The sequence below is a fragment of the Acipenser ruthenus genome, chromosome 28, assembly GCF_902713425.1.
Source record: "Acipenser ruthenus chromosome 28, fAciRut3.2 maternal haplotype, whole genome shotgun sequence".
Lineage (NCBI taxonomy): Eukaryota > Metazoa > Chordata > Actinopteri > Acipenseriformes > Acipenseridae > Acipenser > Acipenser ruthenus.
Genome location: NC_081216.1, coordinates 257,190 through 281,842, shown reverse-complemented (window position 1 = coordinate 281,842; position 24,653 = coordinate 257,190). Strand labels below are relative to the sequence as shown.

General features: G+C 40.8%; 1 protein-coding gene across 1 annotated transcript in view; it reads left to right on the top strand.

The window, feature by feature from the left end:
• LOC117434462 (neurabin-2-like) overlaps nucleotides 1-24,653 on the top strand; it is a 36,640-nt gene that overhangs the window by 915 nt on the left and 11,072 nt on the right. The window contains 12 exon segments of the mRNA XM_034919184.2: nucleotides 1-729; nucleotides 7,932-8,064; nucleotides 8,482-8,602; nucleotides 9,986-10,090; nucleotides 12,887-13,022; nucleotides 13,966-14,118; nucleotides 14,260-14,313; nucleotides 14,607-14,836; nucleotides 15,156-15,252; nucleotides 15,664-15,709; nucleotides 20,902-21,007; nucleotides 23,716-23,768. Of these exon segments, the coding sequence (XP_034775075.2) occupies nucleotides 1-729; nucleotides 7,932-8,064; nucleotides 8,482-8,602; nucleotides 9,986-10,090; nucleotides 12,887-13,022; nucleotides 13,966-14,118; nucleotides 14,260-14,313; nucleotides 14,607-14,836; nucleotides 15,156-15,252; nucleotides 15,664-15,709; nucleotides 20,902-21,007; nucleotides 23,716-23,768 (1,963 nt within the window).

Here is a 24,653-nt window from a genome sequence, read left to right as displayed (position 1 = left end):
CCAAGAAGTCGCGAGTCTTTCCCCCCTGTGGCAGTGAGGAGGGCAGCCCTGTTGCAGGGAGCGGGCGACAGCGGAAGGGAATGTGTCGGGACCCCTGGTAGCAGGGGCAAGCCAGCTGCTGACAAGAACGAAACCCCCCAGAACACAGGGACTGGAAGCAGAGTGGGAACCAGATCAGAAGAGCAGGTCAAGATTAAACCAGTGCAGGGGGAGGAGAGCAGGGAAAATGAACCCGAGGATCAGGGACCTGGTGCAGAGCCCTCAGGGGACACAGACACTGGAGGAGAAGCCAGTGTTGGGCCCAATAGCGCCCCAGAAGGTGGCAGCAGGCAAGTACAGGCTGAGGTGCATGTCTCTTTGGAGAATGTAGGAGAATCCCCACCTGCAGAACCCAACTCTGCAGAACCCAACTCTGCAGCCCCAGAGATTCTGGGGCAAAGGGGGGAGGAGGAGGGGGGCCTAGGGGACTCCCCGCAGGGAGGGGAGGGGGATTTCAATGGGAGGGGGGATGAATCCCGCAGGGAGGATTACTCCGAGGGGGACCTGGTGGATATCAGCGCCTACAGCGGGATTGGGGAAGACTCGGGGGGCAGTCAGCTGGATGATGATGAGGAGGAAGAGGAGCCCTACGAGCCAGAGTCGAGCTGCTCTGAGATGCCAGGTCTCCCGCCTGAGGAAGACGAGCCCCCTCCCAGTCGTAAGATCCGCTTCAGCACGGGGCCAATCAAGGTGAGTCACAGCTCTGACCCCGCCCCCTTTTGTTGATTGACATGCTTGGATAAGGACCCTGTTTAGCTGTGACCTGTAATGTGCTGACCATTACCGATACTGACAATTATACCTCTGATGCCTGACTATAGGGGTGATGCAAAACTCTTGGCCAGAGCTGTAGATTCAAAGTAGTTAGGAGTGTACGACTGTACAAAACCTAGACCAGCTTTAACAGTAAATTGTGTTTCAGAAGTGCTGAATTAGGGCAGCTGCAGTTTGCATTACAGAAGGCATGATGCAAACATTTTTCTTCGAAGTTTGTTCATTCCTCATATCCGCATTTTGACTTCCCATGTGACAATGGACAATCTGTGCCAACTGAGATTTTAGCAGCTCAAAGAATTACCAGCAGTGAGGGCAACGCAATGGATCTGAAACAAAAGCAGAGTGGTCTTAATATGATAACACTCCCCGACAGAGCGGCAAATGGTTTTAATGGTCGCGTGCTTGTATGCATGATTGCATTGCCTGTGTCTTATAGCTTAGAGCATGGCTGGTTTGTTCCATGGTAACAGGGTTGCCTTGGAAAATGAGTGGTTGAAATGTTATGCTGTTTATTTCTTTCAGATTGCCCTTGTCCAGAGTAAGCATGAGACACACAGTCTGAGTAAACATGAGAAGCCCACAGTATTTACAGTAATGTGCACTAAAGGCTGCATGCTACTGTAAATCGCTACCACTTTAAAATAAAGGCTGCAAATTCTCATGAATTCACAGTATGTTACTACCATTGCATTTATTCAATTTCTAAGAAGTTCTGGGTTCTGTGGCTCCAGTTTTGAGTTATAACGCCTTTTCTCCCAATGTAACTCCACCTGGCTTTGATCTTATCTGTAAGCTTTGAACTCTGAAGCCCCACATACTCTTTCTGTGTGTGTGATGGTGGGCTTTCATGGTCACCATCACAAAGTGCTTTACGGAGGTAGGCTGGGAACTGTGCATTATATGCAGAGTCACTTTCAATAGGACGTTGATTTAACATCTCATCCGCAGGATGGAGCACAAGGAGGTTAAGTGACTTGCTCAGGGTCTCAGTCAGTCAGTCAGTGGCAGAGGTGGGATCTGAACCAGTGACCTTCTGGTTACAAGCCCTGGACTTTAACCACTGGACCGCACTGCTTCCTTGGGGTTATAACGTTAAGCAGTTTGAACCTGTATAATGCACTGTACACACCGATACTGTACGGACAGGTCAGAAAGTTTGGGAAAAGGGCATTTCAAAACGGGGACCCAAAATGAAAGCTAGATAGTAAACTGTTGCAAAACGCACTGAAATGTAGTTGCATGCTCTGGCATTTCTGTTGTCGCAGTGGGGTGAAGTAGTACACACCGGTTGGTCGTTGCATTGCCACGGTAACGCATTGTCACATGCCTTCTACACTTCATTATTATTCAAAAACAAACTGCTGTTAGAAAGGACTGAAAAAATAAATGGAACTCATCTCACATAAGGAGGGGCGTGGCTAGAACATTAATAAGCAACATTAACCTGCTTCAGCCACCATCAGGTGACAGTGTTTTGTCACTTCCTGGATTCCATAGATCTTGCTACTTAATTAGTAGATTGCATATTTGGTTCCTAATTTTAGGCTGTATTTTTGTTTTTACAGTTGTAGACTTCACAATTTCTGTGTAGTTCCCCCTTGACAATTCCCATTTCTGAAAGAATAGTGTAAATATACATAATTTTGTATCACTTAATGCAGCAAACGTTTGCCTTATTGGACGCACTTCCTGTTACACTGCATTTAGGAACCCGGCAGCCAGGTTTAGTTTGCTTCCTGTAAACGAATGAACACACACTAGAGCTGCACGACTTCTTTAGAATGTCTAACGAAGAAACACACGAGCTGCATCAAAGATAGGGGATATTTCTGCTAAAGACCCTTGTGACCCTTGTTTTGTAGTGCATCCTAATTGAATGATGAACCAGAGAAAACAGACCAGGCCGGTGAAACGTAGTCAGCCTTTAGGACACAAAGAGTTTTTTTTTTAAAGTTCTGATAGGTGGCTTTTGAAATGAAATAGCAGCTGGTTAGGATTACACATGAGGCAGCAGTCTTCAGCAGCTACAGTATGCAGAAGACACTACAGGCCAGAAAATAGCATCTCAGAAATACCAGTGTGTTTAACAGTTCTCAATCTGCATGGCTGGCGATGCTGCTTCCGGTAGACTTTTGCACAATCATTTTGTAGTTTCTTTGATTACATGATGTTTAATAAAACATCAAAATTATGTTCATATATATATATATATGATATAAACTTTTGGCCCTAGCTGTAGAGTGTGATATCATTTTCTTAAAGGTTGTGGATCAGCCCTGACATCTAGAGTCCCTCCTTTATTAGCCTCTTCAGTGGCAGTGTGGTGTGGGGCTCCCTTTCCACGAGGGTTAAATCACACGCTTCTTTCTCTTGTTCACTGCAGTCAGGAGGGGCATTCGGCCTGGCAGTTTGCTCACTTTCAATGGCCCATAAAATCAGCTCCTTTTGTACGCAGTAAGAGAGGGTGTTAATTACTCTGCAATCTGCTGGCCTAGCTGTACTAAAGGGGCTGTAGTGAACAATGTAAGGACCTGCTGTGCGCTTGCAATGTGCTATATTGGTATCAAGTGTGCAGTTTTCAATTGGTCCGGTAAGCTTTCATGTTAAAACACGACACCATGTTCAAGACCTCTCTGGTTGCACGCCTTGCATTCAGGTCTTGTTCCACTTGATGTGAGACGGCAGTAGTCTTCAGTAGTAGGGTTTTAGATCTGGATTCAAATATTGACCCCCCCCCCCCATCCCCACCGCTTCTTATTGTTATTGGGGAATTTACATCTGTACAAATGTACAAAAGAGACCTTGACGTGACTTAGGCCTATATTTCCACTATGGGCCAATTACATTGGAAGTTAGCCTGAATTTTGTCGATAGCGAAAAAATACTTCCAGACACAAGTGGAAATTGAATCCAACAAAATATATTTAAGTCCCTTTTTTTCAAGGTTTACTCCTTGCAGAGTCCCCACGACCATTTACTTACACCAATCCTTCACACAGTTTTTTACTGGCAGCTGAGGAAGGCATACAGAATTCTACACTACCCAGTTTGTGTGTTTTTTAATTATTCGTGATTATGGCAGTATGGCAGAGTGAACCATGATGTAATTACGTTTATCATTTGGTTCCCATTTGTTACTTGAGTTAGAAAGTATTTGTGTAATTAAGCTCAGTGCTCACTCGAATTGCAGTTTAACTTATCATGACATCCAGAAAGAATTGCATCTTTGGAGAGTTTATTTTTTGCTTCCTTTCATTGTCGCAGGCTAATAATTGAATTTTGAGCTTGCATCCTTTACAGTAACTGCTGTATTTTAAGGAGGGTTTTTTTTTTTTCTCCCCTGTGTTTAGGGAGAGCCGCTAACCTTTTTAAAATGTGAGTTTATTTTTAGGTATCCCATGACAGATATAAAAGGGAGAGAAAGAAGGAGGTCATGTATTAAATAGACTGTGAACCTATTAACCTATTAATGGCATGGTGCTGCAAGTGCATGCGTACGCCCTGGAGCTGAAGTGGTTAAGGAAAGGAAAGAAACACTTCGGTACATTAGGCTTTGTGTTAATTATTGCAGGCTTTATTTATGCATCAGTTTCCTTTTATGCAATATCTTTTTGATACATTCCTTTGTTATGAACAAGTACGAACATGGGCATTTGTGGCACTGAATACATTTTCAAGCAGTATTGAGATATTCCAATCCAAGCTTCTAGTTTCTACCCCAGATTTCCCAAATTCCCAAACAGCATCTCAAAGATCAAGCGTCAGTGTATTCTTCATCCGGTCATTATATAAGGTCTCTCATCTCTACTAATTCTTTTTATGCCACCCGCATTACAAATAGGCTCGTTGTAACTGTTGTTCCAACTCTACCCCCTCAGGGCTGGCTGTCGGCTCGCTGGAAAAAAAAAAAGCATGAAACCAGATTTTGTTTCGGTTCCAGCGGCACAGTTTTTCAAAGATGTATTTATTTATTTATTGTTTATTTTTACACTAAAAGGCTATATATTCTCGCTGCAGGATTTTTTTTTTCCGTTCGTTGCTAATTCATTTTTAAAATAAATTATTCCAAACTGTTGTCTTGTGCTTCAGTGGTTGTCAACTATCGTAGTCGACCTAGCCTTGACCTAAAGGGATATATTCATGATATTGAATGTTATTGAATGTTATTGGTATTGTAATATATGCGTTCTATCATGATGTTACATGACTGCCGTTGTGCATTTGTAATTCCTGTCACCTTAGTAGATGTTGCACAGAGATTTTCCAATTACTAATGCACAGTTGCCATAGTTACAGTGGGGGGGGGGGGGGGGGCGGTGAAATTAACACTCTGACTTCCTGTCCAAGGGGGCAAGCTGACAGACTTTTTCGGCTAATGCCTTTGTCAAGAAGCTCTGCTTTCCAAACTGGCTAAAGTTTGGAAAAGCAAAAGTCTCTCTGAAACACTGACTGGAAAGAAAAAAAAAAAAAAAACATTTTACAGCAACACGATACAGGAATTGCTACCGGTTGGGTTAATAAAACAAGTAAGAAAATGTTTTTTGAAGGTTTGGTTTTTTACACTTTTAAATTTGTAAAAAAAGGGTTCCTTTGGGCTGAAACTGGTTGTCGGTACAGAGGGATGTAAATCCTGCCCGATTTGGAATAAAAAAGGCCCATTCAGCCTCACAGCGGCTCCTGCTGGAAACTAAGCATTATTTGAACGATCTACTTACTGTAGATATATAAGGGTTAAAAAATCCTTCTGAACCGCCCTAAATGAAGTATAGTCTGATCAGGAGCCAGGAGTCTGAGCTGCATGAACAACTCTCAATTTCAAACGCAGATGCATTCGTGTAATTTAACACACTGACATAATTTACAAAAAAAATAAAAAATAATTGTGAGGTTTATTGAAACCATTCCTGTATGTGCTTAATGGTTTCAGTAAGGGCTGTACAAACCCAGCTACTGGAACACTGGTAGTTATCCGAGCAGCTCTGGCACACAGTGGTTATTCCCTTTGAAGCCCACAGCTCTGGCAGTGGGCAGCAGTAAAGGAAGCCAGCTGGGCAGCACTCCCACAGAGCTCTGACGTCAGGAGGCCTCAGACGCTGCGGGGGGCCCGTCTCTGCTGGGAGCCTAATAAATGGAACCCATTTGGGGCTGACCATTAAGGTGATCCTCAGGCTTCAAGGCCTCCCATGCCTTGAAGTTTTCATCGAATTGTGTCACAGTGCTTTCTGTTTTTGCTGTGTGCGTTAACTTAAAAAAATGTAAAGTGAGTTTAGAACAGCAGGTAGAAAGCACTTTGTTAGACAGTTAGAAATGCCTGGAATGGCTGATCTTGTGACATAGTAGGACATTTTGCATCGCCCTGTAGAATGCATCTTGCTTCATAAAGTCATTGAAACCTGCTGAATAATGTTAGGTTAACATATCGAATTACATACCGCTTTGTAGTTTTCAATAAACGTAATAAAAAAAAAATTTGAAAAATGTGACAAATCAAACATGAAATACTGTACTGCTTCCGGTAGACTTCTGCAATATCATTTTCTAGTTTCTTTGATTACATGAGGTTAAATAAAAGATCTAAATTATGTTCATAATGTTTTTTATTTTATTTATTATTATTATTATTATTATTATTATTATTATTATTATTATTATTATTATTATTATTATTATTATTAATTATGTCTTAATCCTAAAATTCTAGGTGATGCAAAACTTTTGGCCATAGCTGTACAGTAAAGGGGTTTTTATATGAGCCAACCCTTGTGGCCCAGTTTATCTAGCTCCTGAACCAGCACCAAATCTACTGAACCTGCAGTAAACTCCATACTGGGGCAACAGAACCAGAACCACTCAAAATGATTGTAACCACCACTGTGAGATACGAAGGGGAATTGTCTCGTGAAATAACGTTTCGAAGGCTTTGAAATCTAAAATATCCACAGAAAGGGATTTGCTTTTGTAATGGGAGTTCAGCTTTAACTATGTGAGAGAACATCAGGGCTTAAAAGCCACCCCCTAGCCTGGGTGGTGGGAGATTTAGTTTAATCTGTTCTCTTAATGGGACATGTGTCCATCTGTGTTTTACCATTGCCTGAACTACTACTGTAAAGCAACGGAGCGTTGCTCCATCCTTAATCTACTCCTGCAGCCCCTGTTTCTGTTCAGTATGCAAAGCGCTTCCTCTAACAGTACATGGGACATTCTCAAATGATGGAATACACGTGATTCATACTTCATTTAAATGCATGAATCCCCTCCATCTTATTTCAGGATTGTCACCACCATTAAATATAATCCATGTCCTATAATGATCTACATTAATCTGAGCTCTGACTTTAGTGTTTTGAGACAACAGCGGCCTGACTGATTTTATTTCTAAATTCCATAACACTGTTTTTTTTTTTATTATTAGTTGTTTACCATCTATTTTTTTATTGACAGTATTTTGTCAGATAGAAAGGCCTTGGTTAGACAAAACTGTTCTCACCCTCTCTCCTCCCCTGTGTTAAAGTATGCAGAACCGGATTCACTTTAATCAATGGTATAATCACCAAGGTCACTGCATCCTGCTATTAGAGAACAGTGTGTTTAGCCAGAGGACAGCACTCCTTAGACAGCATGCTTGATTGAAATAGGCTACAATCCTCCAAAAAGCGAAAAACCAAAAAAAAGAGAATGTGCTTTTCATTTGGTTTTCAGCACAGCTCAAAATACACACAGCCCCCAGAATAGGGGGTTTAAAGGCCCCCCCCCCCACTCCCCTTGATTTGGAGAAGTAATGTATAGTGCAGTAGACTTTGAAATGTCACATTTTTTCAAAGTGCTATGCAATTCAATATGTTAACTTTATTCAGCAGGTTTCATTCGACTTTATGAAGCAAAATGAGTTTCATTTTATAGGGTGATGCAAAACTTTTGGCCATATCTGTAAGTACCTGGTAGATTATTCCATGCATTATATAAAAAAAAAAACCTATAAAATCTGAGTGTGTGCTATTAAATGCCTCTTAGCAGGAGCACATGCTGTGCTAAGCAAGATCAAGCCTGGATGGTCTATTCCCTTGTCTTGCTGGTAGAGTCCTTTCCTAACCATGCTCCCCTCCTCCTCCCTGCAGGTGTTCACCACTTACTGCAACGAGGACTACGACCGGCGAAACGATGATGTGGATCCCATGGCTGCCTCAGCTGAGTACGAGCTGGAGAAGAGGGTGGAGAGGCTGGACTTGTTCCCCGTGGAGCTGGAGAAAGGTAACCAGGGTTAATTGGGGGCTAAATATCATTGTGTACCCCTTCAGTACAAAACAAGCATGATGATATGAAACATGTGTCAATGCAACTTAATTAATGTAATGAAAGAAACGACAAAATGTTATCGATAAAAAAATGAATTGTCAGTTAAGTATACGGCAAACTACAAAGCGGTATGTAATTCAATATGTTAACGTAACATTATTCAGAAGGTTTCATTCGACTTTATAAAGCAAAATAAGTTAATTCTATAGGGTGATGCAAAACTTTTGGCCAGAGCTGTAGTCAAGTTTGAATCACAGCTCATTGATAAGTGAATTGGATTGATTGCGGGTTGGATTCTGGTTTGATTCTGGTTTGGGACAGCCCTGGTGTAGATACGGCTGTAAAGTCCTGCTTTGTTTTGTCTCCCTGCAGAAGGAGATGGTCTTGGGATCAGTATCATTGGGATGGGGGCCGGTGCTGACATGGGCCTGGAGAAACTGGGCATCTTCGTGAAGACGGTGACTGAGGGAGGGGCCGCTCACCGGGACGGCAGGTGAGTGCATTCGGGGGGCGGGGGGCATTGGCCATGTAATCAACCATTACAGCACTAACCCTCATCAAGTTTAAATCCTGAATTTGAATTCGTAATGCAAGAGTTCTTTTTCAGATTTAATCACCCGGTTATTTTGCAAAACAGAATGCAGTGTAATTGCTTTGCCTACTTTTTCAGTGAGCCGGTGGACATGAATCGTTCTGCATTTTAAATGCATTCAGTTAACATTCATCAGCTTACGGTTCCCAGAGCAAAAGCTCAGTAAATCTGTCGGCATTGTATTCAATATCAGATGCTTAGTAAATCCGTCAGCATTGTATTCAATGTCACATACTACAGTTTTGATCGGTTATATATTTTAGTGATGTAGGGATATGACCACCTTTTCACATATGCTGTAGCATTCTAGAGAAACTATACTTTCGATTACTATGCTTTCACTGTGCTTTATCACATTTTGTTATGCTTCTATTACAGTAAAGTTTTGTAAGGGTTGGCATTGTTATCTGCAGCGGTTTAGATAATTAAAATCCCCCCCCCACCCCCCCATTCTTATGTTTTCCGTTCACAACAGATTGAGAAAACCGTGATGTAAACAGCTGTGTACATTGTTTGTGTTACAAGGTTTTTGCTGTGTGCTGACAATACACTGTAATGAGAGGGTACTTGTTCAGTGAGGAAACTCGTGATGGCTCTGGAAACCACTTCCTGTTAGAGGTGGAACACAGTGAGCTATTTTGGCTCTCGCACACTTCCCTCTATCTGCACCACAGATGCTGTGAAGAGAGAGCCCAGCTTTTACATACACAGTGCACAAAGCAGTACTGCTTACAAAGGTGCAGCTACAATTCTCTCTCTCTCTCTCTCTCTCTCTCTCTCTCTCTCTCTCTCTCTCTCTCTCTCTCTATATATATATATATATATATATATATATATATATATATATATATATATATGGGGTTTTCAGCAAAACAATTCCAAGTAATACAAAGTATTGTCATAATGCATAACGCGTAATTGCAAGTTAGCCAAAGTCATTTTGAATAAATAATGAATGTTTTGAATTGCTGTTTTTAGTATACTGTAAACCTTCAAGTTGCAGACTAACAAACAAAGGTAACTTTGAGAGTGTTATTTTATTTTAGTTAGCTGAAGAAAAAAGTGTGATCTAGATATTCTTACAGTTTTGCCTAATAACTGTATTTATTAAAGTAAAAAAAACTGTGCGCTGGTAATAAAACAAACGTCAAAGTCTTCAATATCCCAATCTAGCAAGGCATGCCTGAGTGTATAGTGCTTGATATCTTCATTCGTAAAATCTCAAGCAGATCACGAGCCTCTCAGCACAGCTGTGTGCCGTTCCGTCTCTCTTCTCTCCTGCAGGATCCAAGTTAACGATCTCATCGTGGAGGTGGATGGAACCAGCCTGGTTGGAGTCACTCAGAGCTTCGCCGCGTCTGTCTTGAGGAACACCAAGGGCCAAGTTAGGTGAGGACAAATGAAACGCACCAAAGTCAAGACAATCGGAAAGCAATTTCAAAACTACACGTCAGGACGCCCATGCATAAATGTTCATACAGTAGCTTTTTCAAGGCAGTGATAGGAAGAGAAATCCCAGGAGGAGGTAAGCAATCTGATGATTTCTGTCCCTGGTATGTTTAAGGTTTCATAGGCCTCTGCAGCCAAGGTCTTCCCATATCAGGGACTGCCAGCTACACATAGACAGATCTAATTGGGATACAGATTATCTGACGAACCCACTGCCACAACCCACTCAAGATTTGCACACTTGGCTTGTAATCATTGTATTACCTAATATATAACTAACTGCACCAGATCTTATATACTGCATAGTTGCACACAGTGATTCCAAAAATCCCCAGCAATTTCTACAAAACATATCTAGTCTTTAAAATCTGGTTAAACAGAGTCTGGGATAAGGCTGACTTTTGTTGTACCTAATTGCCAACCGTAAATATTCTCCTCTCTCTCATACACTCCAAACCAGAGCTTGCATTTCCAAATCCACGATCCTTTGGTTCTTCTCTTACCTGCCATCGCTATTCTTTATTCGTTAGCCATCATTCGGCGCCTCTATTCAATGTCATTTATTTTCTCTGCAACTCAAACCCGCATTATTGGATTCGATTGAGAACTGGAGATCTAGTTTAGGCTAGAGACCAAAAACTGTGATGCCTTCACCCCAGTGTTAAAGCATTTCATAGTAACCGTAACCTTCACTCAAACCTCTTCTTTGTGCAATGCTTCCAGTGAATAATATTGAAATTAATAGTGGCCGTCGATTCTAATGGCCACCTGATCTTCTTGTTCTTCTCTGAGCCCAAGAAGGAAGCACGCCGTTCCATTTCAGCATTTTATTATTAGCTCTGCTTCCGCTCTGCTTTGTACACAGGCTCGAGCTCTTTTCTATCATTTATGCTTTCACAGCGACGAGAGTCATATAACCCCCCCGGAACCTCCCGCCTCCTTGTATTACACAAGAGACAGGAAATGGAAACCCCTATTCAAGGGCGGAACAGGAAGTGCAGTAGGGTAACCATAGGATACCGTTTCTCAAGGCCTACAGACTGAATAAGTGGCAGTGTTTTTGTTTGGAAAGAGACACTGAAACTGTACAGCTCTGGTCAGATGTTTTACATCTATAGAATGAACTAATTTTGCTTTATAAAGTCGAGTGAATCCTGCTGAATAAGCGATCTCCATGTAGATCACACCACAGAGGAAAGACTTTCAATGTCACCGTTATTTATATCCTTTGCAAACATCTGTTACTTACATGCATTTTCTGGTTTGCTATTGGGAATACTGCAAGGGTATGCTGGAGCTAAGGAGCTAAAATTAAACACGGAAAAGACAACTTCAAGGTGGTAAAAGTCATAAAAACGAGGACAGACAGCAGTAACTGCCAATGCATACATGTTCTTAATACACGTGGATTGTTTAATTACAATTCCATATGTATTGGTCATAGTCCTGGACTATTAACTTATTCTGTTACATATTGATCTGTATGATTAAGTAAGTGATCCAAATCAATAACTTTTTTTTTTTTCTTCTCAGAATTCCTTTGCTTTGTTACATTGTTAACCTGCCATAACACTGTCAAAAAGTAGAGCCAGGGTGGCCCTTACTCGTTACTTGTTATGGAGATATGCCCTTTACTTCAAGGATACCAGCCTGTACACCCTGCAAGAGGGGGATGAAAATACTACAGCCAGTGATAAAACACCGAACCAGCAGAAAAAAGCGCCAGCCTTGCACACAAACACAAGAAGAGAATTAAACGCCTACCATAGATAATGTAGTCAGTTGCTGTTGGGATCACCAGTATTGGATGAAAGCACATGCAATTGAACCTGTCACCTTACTTTGCTTTTCCCTGTCTGACACAGTGTTCAATAAGCCCAAATGAAAATATTATCGATGTGAAAATAGCATTACATTGGTATTTCTTTCTTTCATTGCTTGCCCTTCTATAATTACCGTGCATGACTCACAATATACCAGAGACACTGTAGCTGTCCTTACAGCTGTCATCATCCTCTGGAGATCCGGGGAGAGGTACTTGTCACTGAGCCAACAGCTGGGAGAGGAGGTGTTAGGTGAGGGACCAAGCTTAGCACTGGTGTTCAGGAATCACAGTACAAGTATTAATACAATTAAGAGCAAGATAAAATACAATGACTTCAGTTCTAGTAAGTACAAGTATATTACAAAATACGAATCAATATCGGAGCAGATAACAGTGTCAGTGATAGTTATATCAGGATACGATTAAATGCAAAATACTACAGATTGAATAACACTTGTGGCAGATTACAGTACAGTACTCTGTAAAGTACAGGATTAAATGCAGTAAAATAGGGAGCAGATAAGTGCAAGTAAAGCGCATTAAGGAAGAGTGATAAAGTGTCCAGAGGGAAAAGAGGCGTTCTACAGGTGCTGTCTGAAGAGGCACCGGAAGGTGGTCAGGGACTGGGCAGTCCTGACATCTGTAGGAAGGTCATTCCACCACTGTGGGGTGAGGGTGGAGAAGGAGCGGGCTCTGGAGGCAGGGGAGCGTAGAGCATATGCACCGAGGAGACCAGGTGGATTGCGATTTCAAATCAGGCCTGTCCATTTCCATCAGCACAACAAGATCCAGTCGTTTTGACCGGGACCTATCTCTCCAGTCTGCTTGGATTGTGTTGTGTTGAATCCCGCAGCTGAAACAGTTCGGCGTAGCACCGCTAGCTGTGACCCGCCCTGTCTGTGCGCTTGCAGGTTCCTGATTGGCCGGGAGAAGCCGGGGGAGCAGAGTGAAGTGGCCCAGCTGATTCAGCAGACCTTGGAGCAGGAACGCTGGCAGAGAGAGATGATGGAGCAGCGTTACGCCCAGTATGTGGAGGATGAGGACGAGGTAAAGACAAAAACTGAGGGGCTAAGGGAGGCCAGGGGGCACCCTTTAACTATGGAGCCCTGGCTTCAAATCTGGCCCAAGCCCTAAACCGCTACACCATTCGGCATAATTGTCAGTCTCTGCAGGACCAAGACTGAATGGCAGACAGAGCTGTGAGGGGAAACCTTCATGGCGAATTCGTATTCGTTAATAATACTCATGATCTGTGTTACGGGATTGGATGTGCTGTAGAGTATGTAGGGAGACGTACTGGCATACTAGACGGCCATCCGTTTTAAAGGGGACAGTTCTACATACACACAGTGCGTTTGCATTAGGTGGTGCTGTGGTAATGTATGCTAGTAAGTGGATTCGATGTCAAATTGAAACAAAGATGTCCACCCGAAAGAGTATACAGTACAACAACTAGAATAAGCGATGCTAGCTTTTAAGAAGCCCTGTGGATGGTTGATTGTATATCTGCACAGTTGAGTGCACGTTGTGATTGGATACGGCATACTAGATCTGCAGAGCAAACGGTCTCTCTTCTCGCCAATGTGTTTAGTGAGATAAGTGTTATTGATTAAGGCAGAGGTCTGCGGAAATGCACACAGCAGATCATAGCTCGGAATGTCTTGGCAAGCTGATAAAAAATCCCTTTCACGGCTCCAAATTTGTCCACAGAATTCAGATCTGATTGATTTGTGTTAGGTGTCTGGAAACACAGAGCAAAGCATTGTGGGATATTGAATTCTTTCCCGCTGATGATTAGAAGCTGGAAACTAAACAAATCATGAAAGCTCTCTGCCTCCATCTTGTGGACAGTTATGGGTACTCCATGGACAGGTTGGCCATAGAACAATATGCAGAGGTTTGAAGGTGTAGATCCTAAGTTAGTTCCTGTTATGCTCAAAAAACAGATTCTCAACAAGCTGGCGGTTGTGTGTGTGTGTTGTCCCCTCAGACCGGGGAGTACGCAACAGATGAGGAGGATGAGATGAGTCCCATGTTCCCAAGTGCGGAAATGGTCATTGAGGTGTTTGATCTGGCTGAGAGTGAGGACATGCTCTCCCCTATAGAGCTGGATCCAGAGAAACTGGCCCACAAGTTCAAAGAGGTGAGAGGAGTCTGGTTAGTTTAGTAAAGCAGTGCAAAAGATATGATAAGGCATGGCAACATTATACCAAGCGTGGCTGGTGAAAGGAAATTGATCGTATGAGATATCACTTGTGATTCGTTTCTCATGTGCTTTTAACAGCTCCAGATTAAACATGCTGTCACTGAGGCTGAAATACAACAACTTAAAAGAAAGGTAAGTACTGGCCTGGCTGTATATCTCATTGCAAAATTGATTATTTGCAGTGCAAACAAGCAGTATTATAAGCCTGTAATTCCATTGAGAGGATCCACATGTTTGAAATGTGTGATAATATATATAGGAAATGAATCATACGTTGAAAATATTTTTCACCTTCATACGCAAAAGAAAACATATTAACACTCAAATTAAATGCTCAAATAACACACAAATCGATTCAGATAAATTGAAAACACAAATTTGCTTCTGGCTGCACTGCCATGACCGTGCTCGCTGTCTCCCCCTAGCTGGCGTCGACGGAACAGGAGAAGGTGCGCTGGCGGATGGAGAAGGCCCAGCTGGAGCAGAGTGTGGCTGATAATAAGGAGCGCATGGAGAAGCTGGAGGGATACTGGATGGAGGCCCAGACGCTGTGCCAGGCTGTGGATGAGCATCTCAAAGAGACCCAGGCCCAATACCAGACCCTGGAGCGCAAGTACAGCAAGGCCAAGCGCCTCATCAAAGAGTACCAGCAGAAGTAAGAGGAACGGACAGCTGTTATATTGGAGACACTGGGGTAGCTGAGAATTGGGGTTGGTTCAGTTGATCTAAACGGTGACGTATCCCTTTCGTTTTTTTAATTTTTAGTATTAAAACTGTGTGTGAGCTCTATGGTGTTCGAGAAATTGCCCTGCCTAAACACTGGAAACAAAAATAAAATAATCTATGCATTAGAAAATAGCTCCATAGATAGATAACTTAGCGCGGTACAATTATCACACAGAGACTGGAGGAGATACAAGTAACGTCACCCTTTAAATCTGGATATTGAATATAGATATTCATTTCCTCGTCAGGGAAATCGAGTTCCTGAAGAAGGAGACTGCCCAGAGGAGAGCTTTGGAGGAATCGGAAGCCGCACACAAAGAAGAAAGCGACACGCTGCAGGAAAAGGTAGAGGAACAGTTTGATGCCTGCTTTCATCCCTCCCCTGTGGTTAACAGGCTTCGATATGTACTTTTACCAAGCTGTTTCGGTCACAGTGTGTGTAATGTTTCCAGTAGGGGGGGGGGGGGGGGGGGGGGTAAATTGTGGAATATCGAACAGGGAACAAGAGTTGTCAAAAGTACAACGTCACCCCCTGCTGGAAACACATTACAACATCAGTGCTTTCAAATCCTTTTTCTTACCTCTTGTTAGCTTTATTAACGTTATTACTGGTCCCTCCCCCCCTTTATTGTTCTGAGAATATTTTGGTTCTCTGCTTTTGTGTGTCAATTCACCTTCAAGTACCTATCTGTTGTCCAGCTGTTTTTGCCATGGTATCTTAGTCACCTTTGTCCTTCTCTTTCTATCTCTCCACAGATCACAGACCTAGAAGCCAAACTGGAATCAATGAGAGCTCCAATACATCATAAAACCTGAAAAAAAAGGCTTTTAGCATAAAAAATGAAAAAAAAAACAAATAATACAAATAAAGGACTTTTGATAAGTGCTACAAGCAGGGTTTCTACGAAAATACGTGGGGCTTGAAAAAAAAAGATGTTCAAAGGAAACACTTTATACCTGAAGTCCTTTTCCCCTTCGCAGTCCTAACATTATCAAACCAACACCCTCCTTCCTTTGTCTTTCAGCTGCGATGCACGCTGTGCTGTTGTGGGCTTCGTTTTAATTAAAATGAATGGGATTTTCCCTTTTAGCCGTTACATTAGAAACTCTCTGTAGTGTAAGTGATTTGTTTCCATTGTGATGTATAGTATTAATGGTGTCCTGCCATTCAGAAGTGACCCTGATGCATTATGTGTGACCAGCGTGATTTCTTACATTATATTTGTATTTATTTCATATGAAACGAAAGACAAGGCTGGGTAGAGAGACTGTACGTAACTGCAATAGAAACATGGTTTATTTCATGCTGATGTTCAGAGAGCCATTTTCCAGATATCAAATCAACCATCCCTTGAAAAAAAGCCACTGAAGGAAACGTTTTTAGACCAGGTGACAAACGACCAGGATCTAGCCTCCCAGTCCTCAGCACTAACCACTGAGCCACAGTGCATAGCAATGGCACATCATTGTGAGGAGCGTGCATTGAATTTCATTAAACTCCTTGAACGAAAGTCATCTCAAAATCCCACCTTAACGCTAAGAATAGGAATCTCGAGAAGGTAAAACAGGGTCGTTGATATTCCACTTTATGATGTTAATTATTTTGTTTGTTCTCATCTGTATATATGAAAAAAAAACATCCCTACCCCTAATTCTTAACTTTTAATGATTAATTTTGTTGCTGAAGCCCAGCACACCTTTTAAACACAAGGCACCACTTAGTTTTCATACAAAATATTTTGCATACCAGATAATTCCCATTTTGAGTGAAATGTTTAAAAGGATTCCAGGTATAAAGCAAGCGCTTCGGTAAGGTTGCGCACCCCTTATAAAGGTACCATGGACAACATGTCTGTCTTGCTGAAGGTACCCTTAGCAGAGTTAGTCCAACCTGTTTTGGATCTCTTTCTGTATTATATTTAAAAGTTGAGATGCCACAAGTCATTGAAAATCCTTTGGTAATATTTATTTTCTGATCGTTAGTCATGTCTTGTGGTAAGCATCTCTGGTTGGTTTATTATACCAAGGGGAGTTTTCTGTGCTCCAGTTCTCCTGAATGAACTAGAGTCCTGTTTTTGAATTATACATGCTTGTGAATTGAACCCCAGGTTAATGAGCTGCTCGCCATGGCACTCTGTGTATATGTTTGTAAGAATCTGGCCATTAAATATTACTGAATTTGGTCCCAGCAAGGTTGACCAAGGGAGGCAGGTTTTAAATGTTGCACATGCCTCTCTATACCCATAAAAGGTTTAGAGGCGGGGCATACACTCAGCCAAGCTCCGCCCAGTGTCAAGTCCCCACCCTTATACTCGCACACTATCCTCATGCCCCCCCTCTTTCTATAAAGCTTTTAAATATACCTACACTGTAACGATTGCTGTTGTCCCTATGCATACAGGTTTGTTAAGAGCTCAGCAACTATAATGGTTAACAAACGATGTCAGAATTACTTGCACGTATCCGAGCAGTTGCCCTAAGCTATAGCCTACATCAGCTCCGCCACTCAGGGGTCAGTGCAAAATGCCACTGTGACTTAAATTCACAGTATGTGGAATAAGTTCTTGTAATAAAATGTGCTGGTATTTTTTTTTTTTTATCACAAGTCATTCTGAAGACATACAGTAGCAAGCCTTCATTTCAATTTCCCCTTCAGATTTTGTAATTGGTCAGTAGAAACGCAGTATATGTCGCTGGGCGACCCATCTCATCAAAGTGCTACAGCAAATATCATTGGAGGCAATGTAATACTAGGGGTTTATTTACGGAAAGGGTTTCCAAAAACCCTGTTGAAAAAGGCAACACGATGCATCAAAAAGCATCCAGTAACAAACACACAGAGGTTCACAAAGTGAAATGAGGAACAGTAAACTTTCACTTTAAACAGTGGCTGTTCACAGCATTTGGAAAGAAACTTCACTCTGGTTCTTGAGACGCTTTCGAAGTGTTGTTTGCTTCGGATGATGGTGGAGCCACTTCCAATGATCTTAGCGGGGTAAGAGATTTACTGCCCCCCTTTTTAATACCACTGGTCCATTTTCTGTTTAGATCAAAATGGACTCCAACTGTACAAACTACCATTAGCATGTGTTCTATGAAATGGACCCAATAAAGTGACCAAACGAGATGAAAAAGACTTTGGGGATTGTAAGTAGTTTAAAAATTGATTTCTTATGATCTACATATTCCTAGTTCATTTAGTTTAATATGATAGTATTGGGGTCCTGTGTGATTCTCTATTGCTGTTTTATTTTAGATTTTATTGACTAGGCTTACTTACTATTCCAGGAAATGCTGCTTCTGAGTTTCTGATGTCAAGAGGGAAGCATATCAGTATTGCGCTGAAGCCTATAGGCTTCGGATTGTGCACTGAAGCCTACTCAACACTGATATGCTTCCTCGTTTGAGAAAATAAGCTACAAGGAGCCTTTTCAGAAGCACTGTTTGCAGAAATAGTTAGTGAGCATGTCAAATAATGATGGAAGATAGAGAATTACACAGAACACATTGCAAAGGATATTAAACAGAATAAGTGAAGTATTAGGAAAATGTAGACGGTAGACCTAGGATGTTTTTTGAATTTCTTTTTTAAAATTGTGATGATTGTTTTTTTTCCTTCTAAATGGTAATTTTGCTACTAAATATTTGGAGTAAGTGGGCACTGGAGTTTGAAGAGGGTTCCTTATTTATCAAGTCTTTGAATTTCCAAGCCCGAAAAACTGTTTTGTTTAGAATTTTTTTAACCTCCGCCCCCCTCCATCTGATACTGGAAACCTGAAAGCTATGATATCTATTCAAAAAAAGAAGACAAAAATAAGTTTTTGTACAAGTTATCCCACTTTTACTGTCTTATTTTTGTGCTGGATTTGTAAATGCTTTCTCAACAACCAATATTGGAGTAGATTTCTTCATTTTATGTCATTCAAGAAGACAAAAGAAAAGTTTTAATGACGTCATCCAGTTATTTGTGTTCATTTACCTTGAATTAAAAAAGAAATGCTTTGATGTGAGTGAGACTTTTACATCTGGACTACAAAACCGACCAGTCATTCCTATAGGACAACTGGAGCAAACTGGAGAAGTGTTGGATTGACAGGCTAGTTACTGGCCAATCGGGTCGTATCATTTATCCATCATGTGATGGTTGTGACAATGGGATTATCTTTATGTCCTCTTGACTTGGCCTGTTTGTTATTCCTTGTGTATTTTCTATATAATTCTCAAACCTTCGTTTTGTATATAGAGGACTGCTTGCTCTTGCGTGTGCAAGGAACTCTTATCAAAAGCAGCTCTTCCGCCCTTGGGAAGATCGCCTTCATGCATTCCGTTAAACTCTCTGTTGAGTCTGGATTTGATCTTAAAGGAATGTACCTAGAATCACAGGCTTTGGAATGTCCCTAGAACATTATCAGGAATACACTTGTTCCAGATCAGTCTGGAACAAGGATCCAGACTCTGCTAGAACCTTGGCATCTAAGACTGATCTAGCACATAAAAAGTGCGTTGACTTGGTGAAGTAACTACATAATCGCCATTCCTCCAGAACCGGATAATTGCTGTATAGTATGTTTTCCCCCCCACTTCTTTACAAGCTTAAATATGGGAGACCAATCATTGATAATGAGAATTACTTTGGTGATATTGAAAACTGGCAGTGGCCTCAGTGCTTCTAAAAACGTATCATAAATATATTTACAATGGTGTTCTAATTAAGAGCATACATACAGTTCATATTAATAATGGATTGCCTAATTTCCCAGATGATATGCTATATGGACCCCATGCTTGTAATGTACAAAATGATTATTAAGAGTAGGGATATCAATGATGTAATAGGCTAGAATAAAAGCTACTTTTCTTGTAACAATTATACTATACAGCTTTTTAAATGGGCATGTAATTATTGTTGAAATATGGTCAAATGCCACGTTGGTTGGTTTTAATTGTGACACAGAGTGAAAATGATACAGATCTCTTGCAGAATGCAGATTTTTACTAAGCCTGCCATGTGTTGATATCACATCAGTAAATGTGTGCATTACTGTTTCTTTCCCATTTTAGTTTTGCTCCTGTTATAGTTGCACAAAAAAATCAACATTCATATTATTAACAGAACCACTGTTATGATTTATTTTTGCAATAGACAATTGATACATTACATGTCATAATGGATCATTTACAGTCATTATTAATAAATAGGGATGTGTTTCAAACATGGTTAAAACATGACTTTAACATTGTTTTTATTTACCTAGACTTTTAACTGGAATAGTGCCACCCGGTGTCAAAGTACTATAATTGCACTTTTTAATAAAAAAAATTTACAGTGCCACCAACTGAAAGAATGTAAAACTATTAAGACTTAAGGGTCCACAGCTCAGGAGAACTGAAGGTCCAGCGGGCTTCCTCTGATCCCACGACCAAGCCAGCTTCTTCTACACCCAGGAACTCAAGAGCAGATGTCAGCGAGCTACCAGCCTCTGGAGGACAAAGGCCAGCCCTGCAGGTTTTATCTGTATAAATCTCTGATATCTGCAATTTGAATCTTAATGGTAAGAATGGAAGGCGGCGTAATTTACTGCATAGGTGTTGGTGTTAGCGACATGGAAATCCATCACCAAATATGAGCAGTATTAACGTCACCCAGGGGGGCTTTAACACATCCATAATTGAGAGAGAGCGAGAGAGAGAGAGAGAGGGAGAGAGGGGGGGGGGGGATAGAGAGAGAGGGTGAAATAGCTATACCTTTAATGACTCCAGTCAATTTAAAGTCAGCGGGTCCCGGGTGTATCTGTGCCTCGTATGCCCCACCCATTCTTCGAAACCCTCCCCTTTAAAGAAAATAGGATCGGCCCAATCAAGATGTTACGGCGCTAGAGAGTGCGTATCAAATTGAGAACACCTTTGCTTTTTCTCCCTTCACAGAAACTACTGTCTTTGGTTGGAGTCGAAGCTGCTGATGCTGGTACTAGCTCAGTGACTGCCTATGAATATAACGCCTCCCTAAAACAAAACAACAACAAAATAGGACATACTGTTTTGCGCAATACAGTGGGACTTTGAGATGCGGTTTCCTTTCATTGACACGCTTGTGTCTTAGGTGAGTGCAGCTTTTTCATGCCTTCCTTTAGTTGGATGCGATTGCACGTTTATTTTATTTTATTTCATTATTTTTTTTTAGCACGGTGGCTTCCGTTGTTTGTTCTTTTTTAATGAGTACTCGGTCTGTCTGCTTCAATCAACTTTTATTTGACAAATGTCCATGACCATGCAGAAGGTGTTTATTTAGTGCACTGGGTATTGACAGCCTCATGCTACCTGGGCTAGCCCTGAAAGAAGGACTGGAAACGCATCGTTACTCAATATCACTGTGAGAGATTTCATTCTGTTTAAATGGAAGCTTTGCTCATAAACACGGGATGTGTTTAATACAAGGACGATAATGTTTACCATGATGCTGGACAACCGAGTGCTGCCAGAGTTCTGCTGTCAGGACAGGCAGCTGTACAGCCAACATCTGTTTTTTGAAAAACAGAATAACAGTTTTATTGATATCCTATTAGTTCGATTAGTTATAATTAGAATGTGTATATTATATAGAAGATATTCTTCAAATATATTTCAACCTCATGATATATGTAATGTCTAGAATATATATTTAGACTATTTAGAAAGTGAGCATAATAATTCGAGCTTTTTCACGGATGTGAATTCATTGCTGTGTATTGCAAATATATTCACGTTGTCGGTATTCATAAAAAGCTTTTCACAGTCATTTACTGACAATACTGCTCTTTTAGTCAGATTTATTTGAGCAGCTAATTTAAAAAAATAAAACAAAATCCTGTCAGACAGTAATCCTTGAATGAAGGTTTTTCACAGCATTTGTAATATTTGTAACTGTTCTTTTTTATATCAAGATTTTCCTATAGTTTCCTATAGTACAAGATACTCATAAATAAATTGTGCTTAAAACACTAAATTATTTCTATTTTTAATGCCTTTGAGCAAAGCACATTGATAATAACATAATGTGCATAAGCTTGAATAAAATAAAATAATTTTGAGGTTTATACAGTATCCTATATCCTATCCTATACATCACACTGTAGAGCTTGTGGAAGCACCTGCCAACCAAGCACTTACTGTGTGTATCAGTCCTGGCTACAACTGAGCTGTAACAGGGATATACAGCTTTTATGAATTGCACAAAAGGGTGTGCTACATTTGGCAGTATTCGGTACACTAGACATTTCATGCACTGCTTCAACCACAATCCCCAGGTCAGGACGATGTCTTGCATGTGGCTGTTTGTCATATATATTCAATGTGAGCCTATTCCCCAGACACAGGCAGAGCATGTTCGTGTGTGCTGCTCTCCTGTATTTTATAACTCCTCCCTCTGGACAGACACAGCACACATGACCACATCGTATTTAATATGTAACCCTACACAGTCCCCTAGATGCCGATGATATGCCACATGTTTTGCATCTCCCTGTACAATGAACAAATTTTGCTTCATAAAGTCGAATGGCACCTGCTGAATGATGTTACGTAAACATATTGAATCACATACCGCTTGGTAGTTTTCCCATATACTTCACGAAAAACACAAATTGAAAAATGAGACATTTCAATATCTAATATGAAATACTGTACTACAATTATGGTTTCCTGCAGACTTTCAACATCATTTTGTAGTTTATTTGATTTACATGGTGTTAAATAAGTGTTCATATCGTTTGTTTTGTTTTGTTTTTTTAATTATGTCTCAATCCTAAAATTCTAAGCGATGCAAAGCTTTTGGCTATAGCTGTACATTGTATGTTACTGTAAAGTAATTGGAGTAAAGGTACATCTATGAAAATGTGTGGAAAGCATGTGCAGGGCTATTGATTTTTACATTGTTTAAATCCATACGTTAATTGTGTTAGAATTAGATACTTGTTAGAAATGCTACTGTCTTCTCAGTAATGCACAAGTGTAGGATGTATTTTTGTACATTCCACTAAACTTTTAAGAAGTCTAAATTGGATCTGGTTCCATTATTTTAAAAAAAGAAAAGAAATAATAATAATTTATTGGATCCAGCAAGGAAAAGGTGGGTTATGATCTTCCCATTACATATTTATAAAGTGTTGTCTATGCAGTTTAAACTCTTGCTGCATTCAGGAAAGCAAGCCTAAATATTACATCATTAATATTAGATTCCCAGAGAGACTTGCTGAGCAAGACATTTTACTGCCAGCCCGAATACACGCACAGCTTTTCATCCCACTGGCTATATTAAGGTTTTGAAATCATATAACGGAAGTGAACAGTTAAAAATTTCCCCAAATCACAGTACAGCAAATCCTGTTTACAGATGTTCTGTACAGAGAACAAATGGTACAAACCTGAAGTAAAAATAAATACATAATAAAAATAACCATTTATTTTGTTTAATAGCAGTTCCTTAGTCTCTTCTTATAACTGCATTTGGTAAGATACACTCTACACCCAATGTATTAGCCTATATGGCCCTGTTATTAGTTGTTGACAGCTGTATTCATAAGCATTGCAGTATTCTTCGTGGCATTTTGTTCTGTTTTATGCTTTGGATACTGTACAGCAAGGTTTAAGTAACCCTTGTGCTTTTATTAAGTGGTTATAACCATTATCAGGCATTTGTTTCCATTGATTCCCATTATAACTGGCCAAGACATTTCCACGTGTGGATATTAAGCAAAGGGGAGATTTGATTGTGGTTCCTTATATTATGTGTCGCTGTGTGTCCGATCGCCCCTGTTTCTCCTCTCTCCACAGTCTCAGCTGCATCATGTCTTCCAAAAAGGCAGAAGAGTCAGAGAATGTCTTTGGTGAGTGCGTGCATTTTCCTCCCAACTTGCTTTGAACTGAAGTCCTGATTCTGTGCCTCTCTGCAAAACTGAATTACACGCGCAACCTTTACCCTTTACAGTTTTTACATCTGCTGATGCTAACACAACATCCTCTAGGGGTTATTTAAGAAATGCAGGAAATGCAGTGAATATACACTTGACTATGAATCTACAACTCCGTCCCCTAAGAGGAAGGTTGATCTCAGTTGCTAACCCCTTGTGATTTATTTATGAGCTGTATTAAATCCAATATAGGGGACAGGGAGTCTTTGGAGCTGCAATCACTGCCTAATAGACAGAGTCTATTCAGAGCCCTATTGTATTCTGCAGTCTCTCCAGTCCTTCGTATTGGATGCTCATTAAGTAACTTCCACCATTGGTGGTAGCTGGCCAGATCAAGTTCTACAGAGTGCCGATTGAAATTGATTTGATCTCGATCAGCTGCTGATGGAAATGAATGAGTCTGATTTCAAATGGATTTCAAGTTAGTGGCAGTGGCAGTGTGGGGTTCGAACCTGCAACCCTGTGGTTGCTACAGGTTTTCCATCATTGAATCCATGACAAGGTATTTCATGTGATTTTCTTTTTTAAATAATAAATTGTGTGGAGGGCTGGTTAGAGTGATAAAAGCCAACGTGTTTTCCACTCAGGATTGTGTGTAAATTGAGCTCGTTGAGGAGATTTGAAACTCCAGAGTGTTTTTAATTATCCTGCTATAGAATTGGATACTCCTGTGAATAAGAGGAGGCCTCAGTGGCTCTTGTACAGTATAGTCCTTACAGCTTAAAAGGAATTTCAAGCCTGTTTAGTTTGCTTTCTCTAGCCCTGTCCCTCTGGGGAATGCAGGAAAGCCACTGATATATC